Genomic DNA, 21,710 nt, shown 5'->3' on the forward strand with positions numbered 1-21,710 from the left:
CAATCAATTATATTAATGTGTCAAAATTAATATTGTGTTATTTTATTGATGATAAATCAGTCAGAAAGCACAAATGTGGTCTGTTTGGAAACTTTTTATTGGTTCATCTTTAGCCAGGAGGGTAGCAGCAGCCACACCACACTGAGGGGAACAAATAAACAAAACCAAAAGACAAACAACAACAACAACAACATCGGTGCTCTTCATTTCCTCTGACCGCTAAAATAAATACTTCACTCATCAACATCATCCTCGTGGTTATTATTACTGCCATTGTTGCAACCATTTAAATAAATATCCATGAAGCAATATCAGCGATGAAACAAAGTGTGAAATGCATATTGTTCCATATATAATATATTCATTTTAGATAGATTTCTATATATATTTGTTCCATATACTCTCCTTAAATTCTTTTACAGCATACAAGATGCCAATTTGTACCAAAAGCGATGCTTGCTAAGACACGAGAGGAGACGTGTAGTGGTTATAGTGGCAGCCTGCACACGTACAGCATCAGACAGGTTCCTGACACGAGCTCCGGTCCTGAGGGAGGAATGTTGGAAACATCGGAAATGTTTGGGAAATCTTGGAATTAAGAGATTTTATATATTGTGTGTTATTTGTACGTACAGATACACATAGGGTAGTTGGCAGAGGTGAGGTTTGGAAGTTTCTGATGGCAGCCATGTTAAGAGTGTGGTTTTTGACTGTATCATGAAGTAAGTTCCCAGAAATAACCTTAAAATTAGCAACAAGTAAGTTGTTTTTAATTTCTCTGAAATGAATTGTTAAGATACATTATATTTTCCTTTTTAATTGATGCCAAATGCTTCTTCATCCTGCCATTATCTAGCTCCCTTTTCCACCATAATATTAATGTTTTTAAAATGAGAAAATTTGTGTTTTTGGCAACCTAGCAAACATATAGGTAGGGATATAATTTAGAATAGTTAAACATTAACTCTGGGGGGAAAAAAAGATTAATTAAACATGAGAATCACTGGAAGTTGATTTGGCTTTTGACCCCACAATGCACTGCTTGAATCACTCTGTGTGTATCTGTAGTACTTACAAAACATTGCATACTGAAGTGGTTATGGTTGAACTGTGACTGTAAATATTTGAAGTTACTCTGAACACAGATTAATGTGAAACATCATCCAGCTGAGATAGAAAACAATCCGGGTGCAAATAGCAAATGTTCCTCAAGTCGTCTCCACAAGCACCAAGATGTGACATACGTCATCCAATCATTGTAGAGGAGACAGTGTGTGCGTGTAGAACCAATCTGAGGCCATGTCCACAGAAATGAGATTAAATTTGAAAACATTTTCCACTTTTCAGTCCACACTGTGTTTTTCACCACAAAAATAAAAAAGTACATAATTTTTTTTTTTTTTTTTTGTTTAAATTAAAGGCATCTGCAGATGATATTCAGTTGGCCGCCAACTGATTTCTTGCTGTTCCTGAAGCATTGTTTGTCATTCACAGAGCATGCATGCATCATAAATGGTTCCCATGGTAGGTGTACATCAGCGTTTCTGAAAAGTTTCTCCAGACTAGCATTTTTTAAAAGTGTGTTCACTTGTTTTATGTGGTTGAAAACGCTTTCCAAGTGTGGATGAAAAGACAAAACAAAATAAAAGGATTTCAAATTCAATCGCATTAATGTGGACATAATATCAGCCTAGGTGATTTGCATTAATAAGTGTCAATTACACAGGTTATGATTTTTGGTTGCCAATGCTTATAATAATAATTATAATAATTATAAAGTCATAGGTAACACTAAAAGTGGACAAAGTTGCAACATTTAAAAAACAAAAGAAAACAAAGCCATGTTTAAGGTGAGCGTGTCCTCCACAGTTGCCAACCCATCTCAAAGTGAAACCAGTGAGAGCAGAAACATTTGGGGCAACATTTACACAGCCTGGAAAAAACATTAACCAAATAAACACATAAAAGAATAATAAAATATTTCTTACCACTTGTAGAAATAAACTGTTATAATGCACAATTAAAAAAGTGTTCTTAATTAATCATCATCTCCTGGAAGAGGGCCGAGAAGAGCAATTTGGCCAAAAAATATAATGACTTACTAATATTAATCTAGTTGTTTTGCTTTTGCTACATAGCCAACGTTAGCATTAACTGTTTACTTACCAGTCTTGCCAAGAGTTTCAGCCATCATTGCATTTACAATACAAGATATTATATACTTATAGAATAGATATAATTATATACGCCCTCTGAGCAGTGCTACTTCTTCAGGGCTAAAGTGATGAGACTGGCCAACTGGGCTGGGGCTAGCTGGTTAGCATGCTAACATTAGTCGAAGGAAAAAAAGGTGATAGGAACAGAAGCAAAACAAGATGGCTGCGTTCCACCACTGGAAACAGCTTCTGGGGAGTAAAGGAATGACATTTGATGCGCAACATTTCTTCTAAACTGGTAAATAAACAGCTGTAAATGCTAACGTTAGCTATGCAGCAATAGCAAAACTTACAAATGGGTTTGTGAATGAAACTGAATTGTATTGTGTGAGGGAGAAAAAAGTGTAACTGTGCACTATTACCAATCTGTAGAGTAGTTTGGTAAACTTGGTAACCTTGGTAACCTTTAAGGCCTTATTATGCTTCAAACTATTTCAAACAACATATTGCCTAACCACTTCTGAAGGCATCTGATCTCTAAGTATTCTGTGACTTTTGCAAGTCTTTGCAATCCTGCAATGAATCGTACACATGGGGATGATGGTGCATTGTTGGACAATCTCTCTCCTTGTCGGCATCTGCAGATTTGCACAACTGAAGAAATTAATTGAGAGAAAGTTCAAACAACTCTGCCTAGTTTTCCATCCCTGCACAACAGGCTGTGTTTGGGAAAGTCACAAAAATGGTTGCTTCCACCATCAGAAAGAGGCTTTCAGATGATTTGACAAGCACTTTGTTTGAGGCATACTGAGGCCTTTAGAAATCCGGCTTTATACCACATGCAATAGTGATCGCAGCTGCACTGATGTTACACACCTGAGAAGAATTGTTAGACAAATCCTAATTTTGTTCTTTTTAATACCAGAACAAAGAACAGGGAATGATCCAGAGTACAACTGACTGAAAGGCAAACAGCTTCAGAGCTTAGCTTTTGGTACTTGATGTTAAAGATGTATTTGGTCTCATAAAGGTTACTCGGAGGGCTTCAACACCAAGCCATGATGCTGAGCTATGCTAAGGGACACGGTAACGACTTGTTGCTACACCGTTTTCCTTGTTCAGAGTTGCCCCAAAAGTTCCTGAATTGATAAGAAGTTGGACAGTAAATAAGTAAATGTTCATTATAATGGAAAACGGCCATAATAATATCAATCTCATAGGAACAAAATAAAGCAGAATAAAAATAGTTATACAGTTAATAGCCCGTATTTACATATAAAAATATAGCAAAGTAACTTTTAACAAATCAAGTCGGGGTGTGTGTATATATGTGTGTGTGTGTGTGTGTGTTTCTGTGCCTGGGTGATGCTTCCTGACACACATACATACACGCACAGAAAAGCCCATATGCATACAGACACACAAGCGTACACACACATATGCACCCGTTTGATGCTTTTTTTTTTCTTTTCATTTTTTTTTTTTTTGTTCGTTCGTCAGCTTCGAAGCCTTCCTTCCTCTAAAAGTCATTTCAACCAAGAGCAAAGCACGATCTGACTGCATGGTGACATCAGCATCCTCCTCTCCTTCCTCTTTTCCTCCCTTCATCTGAAGTCTCTCCTCTCTCTCTCCCCCTCTCTCTCTCTCCCCCTCTCCTCCCAGCATCTCTTTTTTCCCCATCAGCTGTCCATCTGCCAAACACCACAACTCCACTCATCCTGTCCCCCTCTCTTCCCCTCCCCTCCCACGCTCCATTCTTCTCCGGCCCATTAAGAGCTATCATGAAGCTAATTGCCTGTTTGATCAACTCTCTGTGGACCAGGAACTGGAGGCTTTTAGTCCTCTGAGCGTAAGAGGAGAGACGGACGAGGCAGGAGGGGATATAGGGGTGTGTGGGAATAATGCGCCTCGACTCAGGCGGCTTAACTCTAAATCTCCAAAACATCGGGATACCAAGGATTCAGGCGATCCTTTGAGCAGGTTTGGATTAGTTATATCTTTCTAAATGCTCTGGAAACTGAACCTCTGTTTAATTTATTTTGAGTAAAAACAAATGTCCCTTGCATAATTAGGGCTTGTGAGATTCTTCGCTGTACCTCCATGGTGGCAGCACATGTAAAGGCTCAGTTGGGTGGGAGATGATTCAGAGAAGAGAACATTTGATTTGAGGATGGGAGGGAGAGAAGGATGGAGGTGGGGGCCAGTGAAGGAGGCCGGCGAGAGGAGGGAGGTTGGCGACAGACTGACTTCAGGAGGAAACCTGACCAGACCCCCCAAAGATCTCCACTGAAGCGGCACTGCTAAAAATAAGACAAGGGAGGCTTCTGCTGCTGACAAAACAACATACACACACGCTCTACATACACAGGTTGTACAGTGGGAGGACACACACGCACACACATACACACACACACACACACACACACACACACGCTGCCTAGTCACAATGGATGCACCCTCCCTCCGGTTAAATAATCCCCATTCAGCTCTTGGCTGCGGAGGAAAACATTGTCCATCTACCTCACAGTGCTTTTCCTTTACAAATGAGCTTAATAGCATTGAAGTTCACACAGTTCGTACAGTGCATGGTCCCTTTTTTTTTTTTTTGGTGTCAAACTGTTGTCACAGGTGTGTTACAAATGTCTTTGTTCTCACTTTATGCCTTGGTGCTTTGCTCCGAGTCCCAGTTAGATATTCGCCGCGACATAACATTGGTTTCTTTATTCATTCGCCTTCAGCCTTTTGTGGAGTTTGCTGAATGTCACTGTGATCTCAGTCTCTCATGCTTCTTATGATCCTTTCTTTCAAGAGGACAGAAACTCCCAATGGCGTAGACCGTACACGTCACCGCAATAAGGCGTCTTTTCCTCCATGATTTGGTCCATCACCCGCTTCTGTGCGTTCTGTTCGCAAAGGTTGAGGAGGAAGGAGGATCAACAATAAATAAATAGATTTTAAGACGACCATGTCACACCACGGAATGAAGAGAGAGGTGATTTCTGTGTGGACGTCTTGGTTAAGGTTGAAGGGCAGTCCAGCAAAGCACGACAGCTTCTTCCTTCAGGATGAATTTTTGTTGTTTAGGCATGAAGTCTCCAACGTGAACAGGCACAGTAAAGCTTTGGTCCCTCCTGAGCTGGAGAAGAAGTAAATTCAAGGTACGTTAGGTGAACAACACTTCATGGTTGGTTGGTTGGTTGGTTGGCTTGTCATATGTAGGTAGGTGGGTCACAATGGCATTGTTGTCACAACGTCAGCTGTGGCACTGATTGGCGAAAGTGTTGCTTTGGCCACGGCTGAGGGGAAACTGTTTCACCTGGCCCCCATCCAAGCCTGTCATAACGGCTTCTCCAGAGCTTTGCTGCGGAGCGAGGGGTGACCAGGGTTAGGGTTGGAGGCGGAAATCTTGCGGCACACAGTGTTGGTGTTGCTGCACCTGCAGCCGGGACGCGTGGCCCGATCGTGGGCGCACTGGCACAGGGCAAGGCACAGCCTGGCAGGAGGGTAGCAACAAAGGCAAGGCAGGCAGAGCGCCAGCAGCCCCATTATGCCCCAGCGGGCACAGGCGTGGGCTGGAGCGCAGGAGCACGGCCGGTCAGCGCAGTTATCATCGTCGTCCTGGGCGGAGCAGTGATAGAATAAGCCTTTAACGCAGCACAAGCAGGTGCCGTATTCCACGGCGCTCTCGGCGGAGCACAGACAGCGCTGTCCACAGGCCCAGCAGGAAGGCAGGCGGCGGGGGGTGCAGCACTCTTGGCACTTACAGCGACCACACCGCTCACAGATGAACATGTGACGGCCCAGCTCGGCCTCGTCCTCTGTCAGGCCTTTACCAAAGGAAGTGTCGGGCTTGAGTTCTCCTTTAGGTTGAGAGCGGATCACTGAAGTTAACCCAGAGTGAGACGGCGTCAAACCTGCCAGTAGCCGCTGGTCTGACGTGGCACTGGTCCGAGAAATGGAGGAGCTTATGGTACTGGAACGGCTCAGGTGGGACAGGTGAGTGTGCTGCTGCTGACTTTGGCTGCGCGGCATGGCGGAGTGGAAGGGGGGCTGCGGGTGATGGGTGTATACTCCATGAGGGTAACGGTCGTCATGGGGATAAAAAAATCCGGACTGGGACGCCGGTTCCAGCGCCACGGGCCTCTCCACATAGTCATTGTTGGCCCGGATGGCACGTATCTGGTCGAGCGACAGCACTGGGACCTGCTGGAGGTCCAGCCCGTCCAGCTCCATCCTAAAGGAATGAGCAGGGTCCATCCTGGTGAGCCAGGCCGCGCGGCACCAGGGCTGCAGGCCAGGGTTGGGGCAAGACGCTCCCACCACTCACGGCACATCAGATAAACCTGCAAACACACAGACAAAGGAAGTGACAGTTGTTAGTGATGTTGAAATAAACCATCAATGATTCAAACATTTATATTTATTCATTTTAATGCCACTAGCCATTCCACTAAAATCGTGACACATGCTGCGATCGCAATATTTGCCAAAATAATCACTGTTTTTTTTTTTTTTTGGGGGGGGGGGGGGGGGGGGGGGTTGGATATTGTTCAAGCCTATTTTCATATAAAGGCGTGTGCGCACATTTACATAAGTGCTTTTAATTCACATACTATGTTCTGTGTTCTCTGTTCGATGTTCTGAACACATCCTCTTGTGCAAAGGAACTGATGTGTTTTGTCTTTGCTCTTTTAGTTAGCATGTGAACCAAACCCACAATGACTAGACAGAAAAGAACACGAGCAAGAAACTCGAACTGCATTAGCAGGAAACCCAAGGAAGAAATTATAGTCCTGCCCATAGTTTGATTGACAGAGGAGTTCTGGGAATCCAGCACATAAACACTGATCAAAGAAGTCTGTTACTGCGAATTTTACTTCAGTTTTTCTTCAGTCAGATTTTTCAGAAATTATGATGAACAAAAGTACTGAAATTCATAAATTGTAGCATTTGACCAAATAATCACTGAGTCATTGATTTGTGTCAACTCTTTGTTATGGTGTTATAATTAATTGTAATTACGGTTATTTTGTGATATGGAGCAAGAAAATCCCTGTGTGAATAGAAAAATAAATTATGATTAAAAAGCAAACAAAAATTGGTTATTTAGCCTCAATTATTGGCAGAGAGGGAACATTGCTTTACACTCAACAAACAGTAGCCTATTTATTTCTCTCCAGATATTTAAGCAGCACTTGATCAGAGTAGGGTTTTGGCAGCGGAGCTTCCACACAACCGTCAGCCATGTCATCATGACTGCTGAGGTTCTCCACTGCTCAAGCTAACGCTATTATTAGCCTGCCAGAGCCAGAGAGATACAACCATGAGGTCCACACTGTAATTTAGCATCTGTTGAGCACAGCTGCTGCTGCCACGGAGGAAACCCACCTGCAGGCAGAGAGGCTGGCAGCGCGGCCACACAGTCACAGAGAACATAGAGGGGAAATTAAAGTCTCAGGTTTAATTCTGCGAAAGATTTTGTTGAGGAAGCGACAGACATGTTTCCGGTGGAAGGGTTAGAGCTTTAAGTTTACCTGCTTGGCTTTACAAGACTGTTCAAGTAGATGGATCAGACACTTTCAGAGAAATCTCATTGAGGAGATCTCTTATTTTAGAAAAACCGGCTGATAAATATAAAGTACACAGAGTTTTGGTTTGTGGTTCCAACTAAGCAGCAACCACAGCTAAAAGCTGAGTCTAGTGCAGAGATGCTTTATATGATGCAGTTTCTTTAGGCGCCACAATATCTGCCTATAAAGTTTTTTTGTTTTCATTGGAACCACTTCCTGGCAAAGAGGTGTGTGTGTGTGTGTGTGTGTGTGTGTGTGTGTAACTGGGAAAGATGCTGCTCGTTTCCAGCTGTTGAGCTTTTGAAATATTTTGAGCACAACTAATGAACCTGCAGCCGAAGTCACACGATACAGTCTCTCAAAACATTAGTGCTTTAAAATGAAAGTATCTACACGCTCACACTCCTGAGAAGAAGAAGAAAAATACATCTTTATGTAAATTGGCTGAGCTGATCCTTTTTTTTTTAAAAGAGATGTGTTTGTGGGCACACTGGTCATTCACACTTAATGTGGTGAATTTCGCTTGCTCATCCCATCACTGCTCCACCCAGGCTTCCTGCCATGTGACCAAATTGGGTTTTCTGACTTCTGTAAGTGATAAAGATGAGCAGTAAAATTTATCTTCGAGCTCTCAAACAATCCTTTCAGGATACAATCAGTACTACATCTTTTTTTTTTTCTTCTTTTTCCTGCAGTTCCTGGTTCAAAGTGGATTTAGATGTTTCTTAAAAAGACGTTATCATTGTGCGACTCTACCTATGAAGTCAATCCTCACATAAACCGTGGCAGTTATCTTCCACCTTCCAGGCTTTTGTTACATCCAAACTTCTTAGATTTAAAGCTTGTGAATGCATCTTTGCTTCAGACACAGAGTGAATCTGTGTCCACTCACATTGTTTCATGCATTTCTATTGACTCTATATTTAATCATGGTATCTTACAACGTAACTCAGTGGCGAAAGTGACTTAATAAAAAAACACGTTTGCCTGTGAACTTGCCAAATTCATAAACATACAAAAATACATAAACAGCATATCCACAATATGTTTTAAAGGAACAATTATGTTTGGGTTGGGTAGCGTGTAGTGTGATGTGCACTCATTGTAAAGCTGCAGCTAAATGCTTAAAAGGGAAATATAAATTTGCTTCTAACTGCTGGAGAAAATAGACTAAATTAAGGCTCCATGAAAGGGTCTAAACTAGAGGAATATGCAGCTGATGTGACACTGTGCAGACATCAGATGGGTCCTGAATGAAAATGACAGCTTGATATTTGTTATATATGTTGGAAGGAAATGTGTGTTTCTTTGTGTGTGTGTGTGTCTGCATGATAAAGACAGTACAAAACCTCCCTATTCAACATGCACTATACTGTATACACATACACACACACACACACACACACACACACACACACACACTATACACATTCAGCCACACACTCAGAGAAAGTGCAGTCTTGCCAAGTGGCCAAGGGGAAGAGATGGCTGGCTCGCTTCTCACATGGGGGCCGGTCTTATCGGAGAGTAATGAGGCCAAATGGAAATGCATTTAAAGCAGCTCAGATCATGAGATTAGATAGAGGAAGAAGGTGAGAGGGGGGGGGGGGGGTTCCTGAGTTCACATCCACGTGGTTCAAGACTCGTTTGGGGAATAAAAAACACTGTTAACGAACCAAAAGTTTTCAGATTCTTTACAGTTATCATCTACACTAAACTGCCCCAACACCTTGTGTTTAAGTCGAATGTTGGTCATCTGATAACGAGGCGAATCATTACTGCCACCTTTTTGTTAAGGAGTATGGGTGAATGGATGGGCTGTGATCAATAAGGCTTCGGTATCCGTCCACCAAGGCGCTTGTCGTATCGTCGTACAGCATCAGTGTTTGTATTATTGAACAGCCAATCACCAGCATTATTAGATCCTGGTCTAAGCATGCTGCATGCTTATTGGCTCACTGACGCTGATGAGATTTACTCATTTACTCCTCAAGTATCGGAATTGGGTATCGAATGACAAGGTATTTTTCGATCCCCAGCACTATCAAACTAATCTAGTCTGTCCATAAAAGTATCGAAGTTGGATACCCAGCCCTAAACGACAAGGTTTTCTTTGTACCTTTTTAAGCAGGAATCATTATTCTGCAGAGCTGCACGAGGTGGCAGGAGTCTTGCACAGGAGCCGAGTCAAACTTCACAACTCTCAACAATGTGTGTGCAAACAAGCTGATTGGTTGATCTGATCTTTAAACAAGAACAACATGCTCATGTTCTAGCCAGATGTGTAGCCATGCACCAGACAAGTTCCAGCCCCTAATCAAGTCCTGCACCGATGAACTGAGACACTTTGATCAATTTTCTTTTATGCTGTTTCTGTTAATTGATAAACAAACATTGCAATGACAGAAAAAGGAGAAGGAGGAACTGGATAGTTTCCATGAGCAGCCGTGGCTGAGCAGAAAAAGAAAAACAAAGTGAAATAAATCACATTGTGTTATTGCCCTGTTATGTACAGCTAAACGGTTAAATACAGGAAGTAAGAAAAGACAAGTGGCCTCTGGAAAATGCAGAGCAAAAGCGATAAGAGAGGAGCAACCAGAAGTAGGTGTGGGGGAGGTGAATGAAACACAAGAACTGCAATCCATCACAGGGAGGGAAGGAAGGAGAGGTGATTAGCACGCTGGACTCTAAAAACAAAAATAAAACCAAAAAAAAGAAACTCTTCCTGTCCTCCAGGCTTTTGAACAAGAGACTTTTGAGCAATCTGTGGCAGCCTGAGCATAAAAGTGCTGTACCCTGCAGCCTGCCTGTATCTTCCTCTCGGACCCCGCCCTCCAGCCATAAAGCAGCAGATAAGGAGGCCCAGGTTGGTTTAGATGAGGATGCATTTTCAAATTAGTCGGAGGAGAGAGGAGAAGTCCTGGTGACTAATCTCATCAGGGAGAGCGGTGGCCACGGCTCGCTCATACTCTGCCCGCCTATCAGGCCATCTAATTGTTAAAAAGAAGAGGCCTGCCGTCCATTTCCATGACCTCATTTTTATTTACTGGTTGAGCCAAAGCAACACAAATACTGCAAGTCACATCAAAAAGTTAGAGACTGTGGCACCTAGGATGGAAAAATGTGGTGGAGCGTCCCGTCAAGTTCAACTTCCAAGTCTACATTTGTGCAAAATGAACTAGGGTTAAACGAATTGGCAGTTACTTGATTAATTGATTATCATTAACTTAAAGGACAACAGTTTTGACACTTGTTGATAGTTTGGTTTCACTTATCTAAATGAAATAGTTTCATTCTTTTCTCTGTTTTATATTTTATCTCTTTGCTTTGAACTTGTACTGGGTGGTTTTATTAAAAAACTAATTTTCTTTTGACATTTTGTAGGTAATTGATGAATAGATTAATCCATGAAAAGAAGGGTCGAATCAATCCATTTTTAAAGTAATCATTAGTTGCAAGGGCACTCGGAGAGCGCAGCCCTCCACCAAGGCCAGTGTCAAACAACATACACCAGACTTCAGAGAAAAAAGTCCTCACTGACCCACGCCTCATCCCTCCACCAAGTTCGGTGCAAATCGGTTCAGTACTTTTTGCATAACTCAAACATACAAACCAACAGACGCAGGTGGAAACAGAATCTAATTAACTAATTGTTGTGATAATCACTGGAGTCAGTATTTGTCGCCTAAATTTGCAGCATCAGCACCAGATTTTCTTCCCACAATTTATTTATTTATTTTACAGTTATTAGTATTTTGAATGTTATTTCTAGCAAGATCTGTCTCAATGGTCCTATTAGCATCACATGAACTGTATCGGCTGCACTGATTGGCTGTTCTGAGGTTCTCTGGTAACAACAGCTAAGATGAGACCTGTGTGTGTGTGTGTGTGTGTGTGTGTGTGTGTGTGTGTGTGGCAGCGCCCTCCCCTCTCAAGTTACAAGTGGAGCTCAGGGCTGTGTTGTTTTTTTTATGTGTCACACGTGTGTTACTGTGTGTGTATGTGATTGTGGGGATTCTGGGTACCTGAATTCCCAAACATGGTTTCCATGGACACATCCTCCAGTAAATGGATGGGAGGTGCAAACCACAGCAGTCACTGTTTTGCCTGATTAAAATCACACTATAGTTACTATAGAATCACCAATCACTAAGAAATGTGCATGTAAAAACTCTACTGCTAAACAAATTACTACAACAAGTTTTACCCATATGAGAAAATAGAAATAAAACTTAGAGTCCTGCTATTCGATTATCAATCCAATTGTTTTTATATGTGCCTTATTTATTGGCAAAATCTCACTTCAGAAAATAAAATTTGGCACTTTCTCATCAAATGCTCACGTCTTCTGGTAATTTTTTTTTGTCAGCCAAATCAATAGAATCTAAACTTTCATATTTGGATCACATTCTTTCCCCATCATTGATGTTCCCACTAATGTGATGGTGGTTCAGGGGGAAACTCGACGCAGGTTCATGGCAAACACTGAACTGTCATGGCCGTCAGCACAATGGTTGTTTTATTTAGTAGATAATCCATCTGGCTCAGAGGAGAGAGGGAAGAAGATGAGAGGCATCTCTTCCTCTCTCCGTCTCTCTCTTTCTGAAGCTGATGCTCGACAGCATCGTCACATTTTAAAGAACAAAGTGTCATTGTGCTGGAACGACAGGAAATGCGAAGAAGGGGAAGCTGGAAGGCAGATGTTATCAAATTGCTCAAGCTATCTTTTGACTTCTTCAATTCGGTTCCTCTTAAGATGCGAGAGTTTTAAGATGTAAAAATGAGTGAAACAAAACCAAACTGGAAAACAGTGAAAAACAGTCACAGAGAGCTGGTGTTTCGAGAGACCGTCAGTGGTAACCTGAGGATGGACCTGTGTGCTGGGGGAGTATCAGTAATGACTGAACCCCTGCCCTGGAACGGACACACACACACACACACACACTCCTGCTCCAGCGCTCTTTTCCACAAAAACACACACACATTATATACACTTTGTTTCTGCTGCCCAACCAACAGCTCCACTGCCAGGCTCCAGCTGATGTGTTGCCTTGAGTGAAAACGTTGGCGTTATAAATATTTAAACTATCTTAAAGAATTTAAGTCTTAATCTCACCCTCTCCTGGGCTTCACAGAGCTGTTAGCATGGTTGAAGACGTCCGTCTAGTTTCCCTATAATTTGAAGATGAAGTTTGAATTTATTTTGGTGGCGCACTTCCTTTATCTTCTTGCTGTTGTGGCTTTTCTAGCGAATACTAACCTCTTCTGCTTTTTATAAACAAGCACACAAACAAGGTGACCAGTGTGAAGAAACGAGTGATGCCAAAGCATCAGCAGTCAAACAGAAACGTACCTGTGCATGTACATGTTATGAATGTTGTTTTCATTTAGGATCGTTTATTAGCAGCTGCATCGTACTTATCTTTATCGCTTTCAATGAGATTTAAAATCTTTTCGGACATCCACAACTGCTTGGCTTATCGCTCATCTCCTTGCTTGGGTGTCGCCCTTGAACGCACAACTACGCAGGTTTTAAGAATGGTAGTAAGTCACAAAAATATTGTGAAGTTGGCAGAAACTTGGAGACGAAAGAGCGTTCGCCGTAATGGATTACATTATAAAGCAACTTTTAACTTTTCAAGTTGATTTTCTCAGCGTGCAGGAAGAATGTTAAAGCAATTGGTGCCAAGAATCTAGAAATCAAAGATTCTACAGTGCTTTCAAAAAATGGTCAACACTATTACCAAGTACAACTAATTTGGTAGACGACTCACTTAAACTCCTTTTAACCTCAAAAAAATGACTGTGGATCAGCAGGAGAACGCCTCCCGTGGGAATCTCAGCTGATGCATCATTGATGGTCTGTGCACATACACACGAATCAGCCTCCTAAGCTCTACCTCTCTAACATACGATGGCAGATTATGTTCTTTGATAAGTGTATGGTCAGAGTCCATAGAAAGTTCACATGTGGTTAAACTTCCCCCACAAAACCTTCAGTTAGCGACTACTTGTGTATTAATCCGCCATGGAATATAGTCCCCTGCAAATTTAATCCTATTTGAACAATGTATGCCAAGAATTGCACAGGTAATTAAGTACGTAGTTAGGTATTTTAAGACTTTTATATTGAAATATGCATTTTTTGTTTTTGATGTTTTCATGGGATTTGTTGACAAGAGAAACTTAAAGTTGAATGTACGATCAGTAGGTATTTCATACTCAACTCCCTCCATTGAATATGAATGTGGAAAACAAATTGATTTAAATAAATTGAATCAGGAGTCAATCTTTATTAATATTTTAAATTCTGCAACTAATTATATCCTGTTCAATAAAACTGCTGGTTTGTAGAAAATGTAAAAATCCCCAAACTCCTGGTCGTCATGTAAAAGTTGAAGAGTAAATCTGTAAAGTTGTAGGTTAAAAACTGACTGATTCAGATGTCAGAAGGAAAGAGAAACTTCTGTGCTGATCCCTCGTCTTTCCGCTGACTCTCTGACTTCCGCTGAGCCTGGACTCGACCTGCTGATGGTCGATGGAGTTTAACGGACAGAGCATCGCTGCGCCTCTCACAGATGACATCATGGTTTCGGGCTATTTTAAAACCGACTGCAGTGACCTTTCGCCTTGGATTGAGGAGGGGTTGCCCTCACCTCTCCTCTTCTTTCCTGCCTCCCTCTCCTCTCTTCCTCTCGTTTCTCCCCCATCCTCTCGCCTCCTCTCCTCCCTTCATATCACCTTCACCACCTCCCTCCGCTCTCCCCTTTCATCCATTCCCTGCTTCCTGTCTTTCACTCTTCTAACTTTTTTTTTTCTCTTCTCTCCTTTTTTTTTTTTTTTTTGTCCTGTGTCGTTTCTGTGCCACTTTCTCCCTCCAAAGCATCAAACATTATCTTTGAGGAGAACACTTTGCATGTGCAGCTCAGCAGCGACTATTGCAGTAAATAAATAACCCTAAAAAGTTTAAAGCAACACATTTTGGGAAATTTGCTTGTTTTTCAGCCGAGACGATCGATATTAATTTAATCTCTCTGCATTCACTTTGCCAGTGAGCGTAACAACTTTGAAACAAAACACATGCCTTCCATCAACTCCAGACCTCCCCAGTCCTCAGTGGTGGACACAGCCCTGTCTCCCTGTAGAGCCGTCGTATTTACATGTTACACTCACAGTTTTGTCAAGTGTTATGACGAATCTCTAACCTGGTAGCCCAGATATCAGGAGATGACTGGTGAGAAACTGTGTGATGTCTATGCAGTTGTGGTAATGCTTCTCCAAAGCGTATGTTTAAACATTTCTGCAAACCTTATTACGGGTAGAGATGGGTGCTGATAGCTGCTTCCATTGTAGATCTGGTTCCAAGTTGGTAAAATACCTGGATTTGTTGAGCTCAGCATCCAACAAATGCCTTTATAGAATACTTCAGTCATGTTCTTTGTCTCTTTGACTTGTATTCTGTGACCCTGTAGCAACGCAACAAGTTTGTCCTCAGGTACCGTTAAGCTTGTTGCACATGCAAAACATCAGCAGGCTCCTCTGCAGCAGTCAGATAAATGTACCCGAGTAAACCAGCACAGTAATCCAAGGATTTATGTTCATATCAGTTCCTCTCATGATTTATGTTCAGTGCTGACATTCAGTGTCAGTGCAGATGTTAGTGTTACCTATGTGTAGCAAGGCAGGAAGTAGTTTCTCTCCAGTCAATGTTCAACTCTTAAGTAACTGTAACCTCGATCTTTCCCTGTCCTTCACCAAGTGGTTTGGTTTTCCATAAAACATATTTGCCATCACCACCATCTTTCCCTAATTGCTAACCATAACCTAGGTAACAGATTTTGCAAAAGCACGTGTTTCTAAAACATCAGCAAAGGGTGGGAATAAAAAATGTTGCCATTGAATTTAATTTGGGTTTTTTGCAGAATCATCGATTATCAATGTCTTCTTGTGGCAGTAGCGTTGGAAAAGGCGTATTGTTTAAAGTTAGCATCGTTAGCAAAATACTTCTAAATAAGGAAGTTAAACATTCCGGTAATGTAGCTGCAGTGTTTTGGACCCAATCTGAAGATACATGGCAAATGAACAGGACCAACCAGACCCAGTTAGATTGACTCAAAGTTGGACCCGACCTGACTCAGGACCCAGGTCGGGTCTGGGTTAATAGGAACAGAGTCGGCCTGTGAAGACCTCTTTTGGTTCAGTATAAAATATGATAGAACAGCACTTGAAATCAACAAAAAATCCAATCAAGTCAAAGAAAAATAGAATAAAGTTAGCAGATTCATAAGGTCAAAACAGTGGTGCCAGCTTTTCTGGGTGTATGACTGCTCATGAGGGCCGTCAGGCACTAAGACCCAGGGGCCTTCCTCCTGATGCCCTCCGGGAGCACAGCAGGATTGAATGACAATAAACTGGATGAGATACCGGATGTGCCAAATCTGACCCCAACGGAAAGACTGAAATAGACACTGCAGACCAGCAAGTCCAGGCAGGGGGGTGGTGGGGGTGGGGGTGATTGGACAGGAAAGAAAGGGGCAGTGAATGAGTGAGGGATGGTGATACTAATAATGGTAAAAACACAAGCGGTGGAGCCAGATGTAGAGAGAGGGATGAGAAAAGAAGGAAAAAGTCAAAACAAGCCACAGCGTGAGAGAGCAGGGGAGGAAGAGGCAGTTTAGTTGCACATAGTTACAGTAACATAAAGCATTTCCTTTCTTTTTAATTATTTGTGCAATATTTCCACACTACAAAAAGTTTAGGACATGGTTACAGTTAGGCAACAAAAAACACTTGATTAAGGTTACGAAAGCTAAAAAGTTGTGGTTGTTGGCCTGAGGTGAACTAATGAAAATTTGAAACTCTTGGACCATCCAGTGGCTCTCTTACTTTTTTGACAAAGTATAAAACGTTCACACCATCCTCTCTATCCGCACATTTCTCAGCTATTTAAAGTAAAAGTATGAAAAAAAAAAAATAAATTTGAGATGTATATTAAGACAATATGGCTTTTCAATTACTTCTCAAAGGCCGCCACTGTCTGAAATATCTTTCGGGGAAAACAGAACTCTACTTCCTGCAAGTAACTGGAACTGAACTGAAAATAACCTTGTTTTGTACAATAGTTCAGTCATTGTAATTCCTAGAAAGAACGGGCTGTAAATATCTGGTGAAAGACCAACCAGGAAATGCCACAACACTTCCAGTAAAGCTGTTACATTGGATAAAGGTTACGTGGGATAATTCAGAAGCAGTTGCCAATCCTCTGTGATAGAGGAGTCTTTGGTCTGAACCACAGAGGAAGAGCTCCTTCTTGGGTCTTTTTTCTTTAATGTCCCTAATGATCCAGGACTTGTACTTAAGGTCAGATGCATGAGGACTAGTTTCTCCATTAAGGTCCTTTCATGGTAGAAAAATGACACTGTTGTTATCACTTTTTATATAAGGAGATAAAAAAAAAACCCACCAGCCTTTTAAAGACCAGACTGCATCCTGCCAGGTCAGAGTTTGGCAGCAGTGATGTAAGTCACTGAAACTTAAGATGAGCGTGAGTTAACCTCTCGGTTGTTCTTCATTTTGTCATTTGTCAAAGTTTCATTTTTTTTAAAACCCTTTCATTGATGCTGGATACTGCCACTAACATCTGTCCTTTTATTTCCACGATTTATTAAATATTGAGGCTTCCTGTACGGTAGTTGGTTGATTATGAGCAAACATGAGTGTGAGTCATCTAGGATCCACAAGAGGCCTAACATGTCAATATGACAGTTAAGCTGCTGCTGTTCGTAGTGTTAGTGTTATTCTTTGGAAAATATCCCAGTTGTTATCACAGCAAAATCTTGGCAGGATCTTTGTTGCCAAGCATAGACTGAAGAAAAACATGGCAACGTAACATCTGGAAGCGTAATTTAAAGCTCAACGTGTTGGATTATCTTGTTCCACAGTCGTTCTAATTGTATGAGACAGAAAGCCAAATGTAGGCAGAGGGGCAGCAACATTAGAACTGTTGCCCTAGAGACCTGTCAATCAAAGTCTTCATCTATAAAAATTAAAACTGATGGTAAGACTAAGGTCGTTGATGATCCATCTCATTCTTTTTCCAGGAATCATTAAATTGCTTAAATTTATGAAAATATAGAAAATCAATTCCAAACACAATTTCTATGTATCTTTCATATCTTTCAGTTTGTTTGATAAATATTCTCACATATGAGAAGCTGGAACCAACACGCTCTTTGACCTTTGGCCTTGCATGATAAATGACTGAGATGTCGGGACTAACTTCGTATGGGGAAATACTCAGTTTAATTTGTACTGGTTTTCCCATTCACTTCAATATAGTTTTTCTTGTGACATCTAATGGCCTTTGGAGGAACTACACCTTAAGAAACGAACTCTGTCTTGATTGTTGCTTTTTATTATTATATTTTTCTGCTAAGCACTAGCCTATATTTGCTGCACACTGACGACTTGTTTGTGAGAATTTCCTCTGATTTTAAATCTGGAGCGTCCGTAGGTGGCGCTCATGTATTTGTCTTTTCTGTCACACTGGCTACTCGTGCTCATCCTGCTAATTATTTTGCTTGTTTTATTAAAATGATTCATTGCAGACGTTAGGAAATGAAAAGTCCTCACTTGCTCTGCAGTAGCAAAGAACAACAAGACAGAGTTGTTAGTCACTTTTACCAGGTGTAAATACTGTTGTTTTCAACCAGAAACAAAGTAAAAAAACTGACCGGTATATACTTTAAAGGAATGATGCTTGACATTTTCACTGTTTTTTCCATACTAAATTTACTTGAACATCCAGACTCTTTCTTTTCTTTCTTTTCTTTGTTACAAAGTGTTTTACTGTGACTCTTTTCTCTCTCTTTCCACAACTATGTGGTTGTGTAGTGCACTAGAACAGTGCATTAGCTCCTCTGCTGTGGTATAACCCCCCCCCCCCATCTCCATTCATCCCCTTCCTCTCTCCATCCATCTAACCATCCATCCATTTCATCATTCGTTCATCTATCCGCCATATTCCTCCGCACATACTGTCCCCTCCCTTTCATCCATCCATCCATCCCTGGTCAATCCCTCCTCCTAATGTTACCACTCCTCTTGTCCCATTCACTTTCTCTCTCTCTCTCTCTCTCTCTCGCTCTTCCTCCCTCCCATCAGTCCGTCCCATCATTTGCTCATCCACCCGCCCCTCCAGTCCCACCCCAGCGGAGATGGGTATTGACGTTCTGCATCCGACCTTGAGGACAATCAATCCCAACCCCACATGTCCCCATCACAGTTACACACACATGGACACACACACACACACACACACACACACACACACACACACAAACTGCTAAAACACACTGGGACAGATGTTAACACGCAGCCTAACAGTCAGTTAATATGACTATTTCCTCTCTTCCACTGGGGAGGATTCATTAACGCTGTGCTTAAAGTCGCCTAACTTACTCCAAAAGTTGGTAGAAACACAAACTGCATGTTTCTGTGCAGACTAATAAACTGTCAACAGGAATAATTCACCTTCACTACTAATGAAAGAATGACTTGAATCAGTCTGTCCACCAGGGGCAAAGGAGGTTACAGTTAACATGTCTGCAGACAGACATCCATCACTTCAACCACCCACAGGCTCAAACACACATCCACATATTTAACTGTAAGCTAGTAACCACTCAGGAATAAAATATGACGAGGAACTATGTGATGTGACTGATCCCCCACCAAGAGATGGAGAACAGGGCAAGGACGGAAATGAACACCAGTCACATTACTGAACAAATAGTGAAAATATATTTCCGAGGCAGCTTCCTGATTCTCATTATCTCTCCACCTCTTTATCAACAAGTTCACTGTGTGGCTGCAAAGGATTCAGGAGGTGAAACCAGCATCCAGTTACCGTTTTCACCTGGATTTACCTGCTTTGTCTGTGCATAGGGAAATCGAGCGGTGTTCTGTGCACGTTTCTGGTTCAGATCGTATGAGTTTGGACTTGGGGGAAAATCCCTCACAGCTTCATCTGATGTAAATTTTGTAAGACGGTTAATGATTACATTTTTGTTCTAACAGGAAGAGAAGCCAGAGGATCTGACCACAGTGTTTAAGAAAGCAACCAAAAGTTTGTCGTCACATTAAGACCCAAAAGACTAAACTGAAACTGAACAACAAAATTTGTAGCAGTGCCACAAAAAAACTGGGTGTAGATGCAAAAAATAGAGCCCCATAATATCTGTCCGTCTGCAGTGTTATAGGACAGAAAAATACCCACATTGCCATTAAAAGTCAGAAGGTAGAGGTGTTGTTCTGCAGTGAAATCTCTATGATGGCTGCCTGAAATATTACGTTTAAAAAAAAAAAAAAAAAAAAGAAACTGATATTTGATTAAAAAAAACGGCTGTTTGCAAAGCTTCAAAAAGCTTCTGAATAATTTCTTATTTCATCAAAAATTCCAGATGGAACAATTTCATTTCAAGGTCACGCAAATCATCAATAGTTGATCAGCAGATCGGATGGCGACAGGATGAATTTATGCTTACCTCTGACTGGTGGGAGATCCATTCTGCGGCGGCGTGCTGGGGTGTCCTGAGTGTACGTGTGTGTGTGTGTGTGTGTGTGTGTGTGTGTGTGTGTGCGTGCGTGTGTGTGCGCGAGTGTGTGTGCCGCTGACAAAAAATCTCTACACTATTCCTATAATATCCCTTGAATGACTTGAGTATGTCTCTCTCTTGGCTTTAAGGTACTTTTGTGAGTTTTTAATCTTACTTTAAGATGAAAGACTTTCTGATTTTATGGTACAGCGAGGGGTTAGTTTGCTAAAATCTTTTTAAACCCCACCACAGATATTTTATAAGATTACTGTAGCCTTGTGGTGTTAAGGATGTGTGAATGTAAGGAGGGTGAAGGCTGGGAGGATGCTCTTTCTCAGTGTGACGCGCCCTCCTCCTCCTCCTTTTCCCGGAGCTCTTCCACGAGCTCTCTGATCCCGGTGTGTCCTCCTGAGGTCACCTCCTCCTCCTCCCCAAAAAAACCAAACAGTCCCCTTCACGCACGCTGCATTGAAGGGCTCCACGCTCTCTGTCCAAGTTGTAGGGACATTCAAGTTGCAAGAGCTGCTTCTGATGTAGAGATCCTGTCAAAAACAGGCACCGTTTGGGCATTTGACTCTTTTATATCTGCAGTTTTCAGAAAAAGGAAAACGTCCTCAGCTGCAGGGGAGAGAGGTGGAGAACTAGCTCCTCGCAGAGTAGAAGGAGCAGTGTGAAATACTTGCAGCAGCGTAGTATTTACGTGTGTAAAAAGCAATGAAGATGAAAAGGAAAACTGCAGCTTAGTCTTCCACAGTCAGAACTTTTTAAAAGGTCTTCCTCTTTCTTTTTTTTCCACTCAAAGAAAATGTTTCTTTTCTCGTCCTGTTGTAGTTTCCTCTCCTCTCCCCGAGAGATGAATGACTGAGAGCTGGATGCTCGCTCTCTCTCTCTCTCTCTCCCCCCTGTCACACACACACACACACTCACTATATCTCTCACACACACACTAACTCTCTCTCTCTTACACATACACACACACACACACTCCAGTCACCCCTCCTCCTCTCTCTCTCTCTCTCTCACCCCTCCCTCTCCCATCATTGAATTCAATTCAGTTCTGCTTTATGAACATGACGGGGCAGGAGCTCACATGTTCCTCAAACAGGTGTTGAGCCTTTCATGTAACATTACTGTATGTTCACAAGTGACTTAAATATGACATTTCCATTTCGTTCTTCATTTTATGTATTTAATTATATGTATTTATTATTTTTTTAAGCTCAGCAAGAGTTTTCATGAGCAACACCAGTACAATATAATGGACTCCAGTTCCAGTTGAAATTATACTGCCTTTACACACAGGGAAGTTAATTTATAGATCTGTATTGGAATAGTTTTGTCCACATATTGAGGATTTTACAGGTTTTCTCTTGTCCTTTCTGATCCAG

The 21,710-nt window shown here is 41.8% G+C and overlaps 1 protein-coding gene across 2 annotated transcripts; it reads right to left on the minus strand.

Annotated features, from left to right (window-relative positions):
- Nucleotides 1-79: 79 nt before the first annotated feature.
- Nucleotides 80-21,306, minus strand: LOC130182581 (protein sprouty homolog 3). Of its 2 annotated transcripts, none has more exons than XM_056397606.1 (2): nucleotides 20,272-21,306; nucleotides 80-6,499 (listed from the first exon to the last, which is right to left on the minus strand). In XM_056397606.1, the coding sequence occupies exon 2, from the start codon at nucleotides 6,411-6,413 to the stop codon at nucleotides 5,493-5,495; it is 921 nt and encodes a 306-aa protein (XP_056253581.1). In that variant the 5' UTR covers nucleotides 6,414-6,499; nucleotides 20,272-21,306; the 3' UTR covers nucleotides 80-5,492. The 2 variants fall into 2 exon arrangements, with proteins under 2 accessions (XP_056253581.1, XP_056253582.1); XM_056397607.1 differs by lacking the exon at nucleotides 20,272-21,306 and adding an exon at nucleotides 12,843-12,956.
- Between the last annotated feature and the right edge of the window lie 404 nt (nucleotides 21,307-21,710).

The sequence above is a fragment of the Seriola aureovittata genome, chromosome 15, assembly GCF_021018895.1.
Source record: "Seriola aureovittata isolate HTS-2021-v1 ecotype China chromosome 15, ASM2101889v1, whole genome shotgun sequence".
In the NCBI taxonomy this organism is placed as follows: Eukaryota; Metazoa; Chordata; class Actinopteri; order Carangiformes; family Carangidae; genus Seriola; species Seriola aureovittata.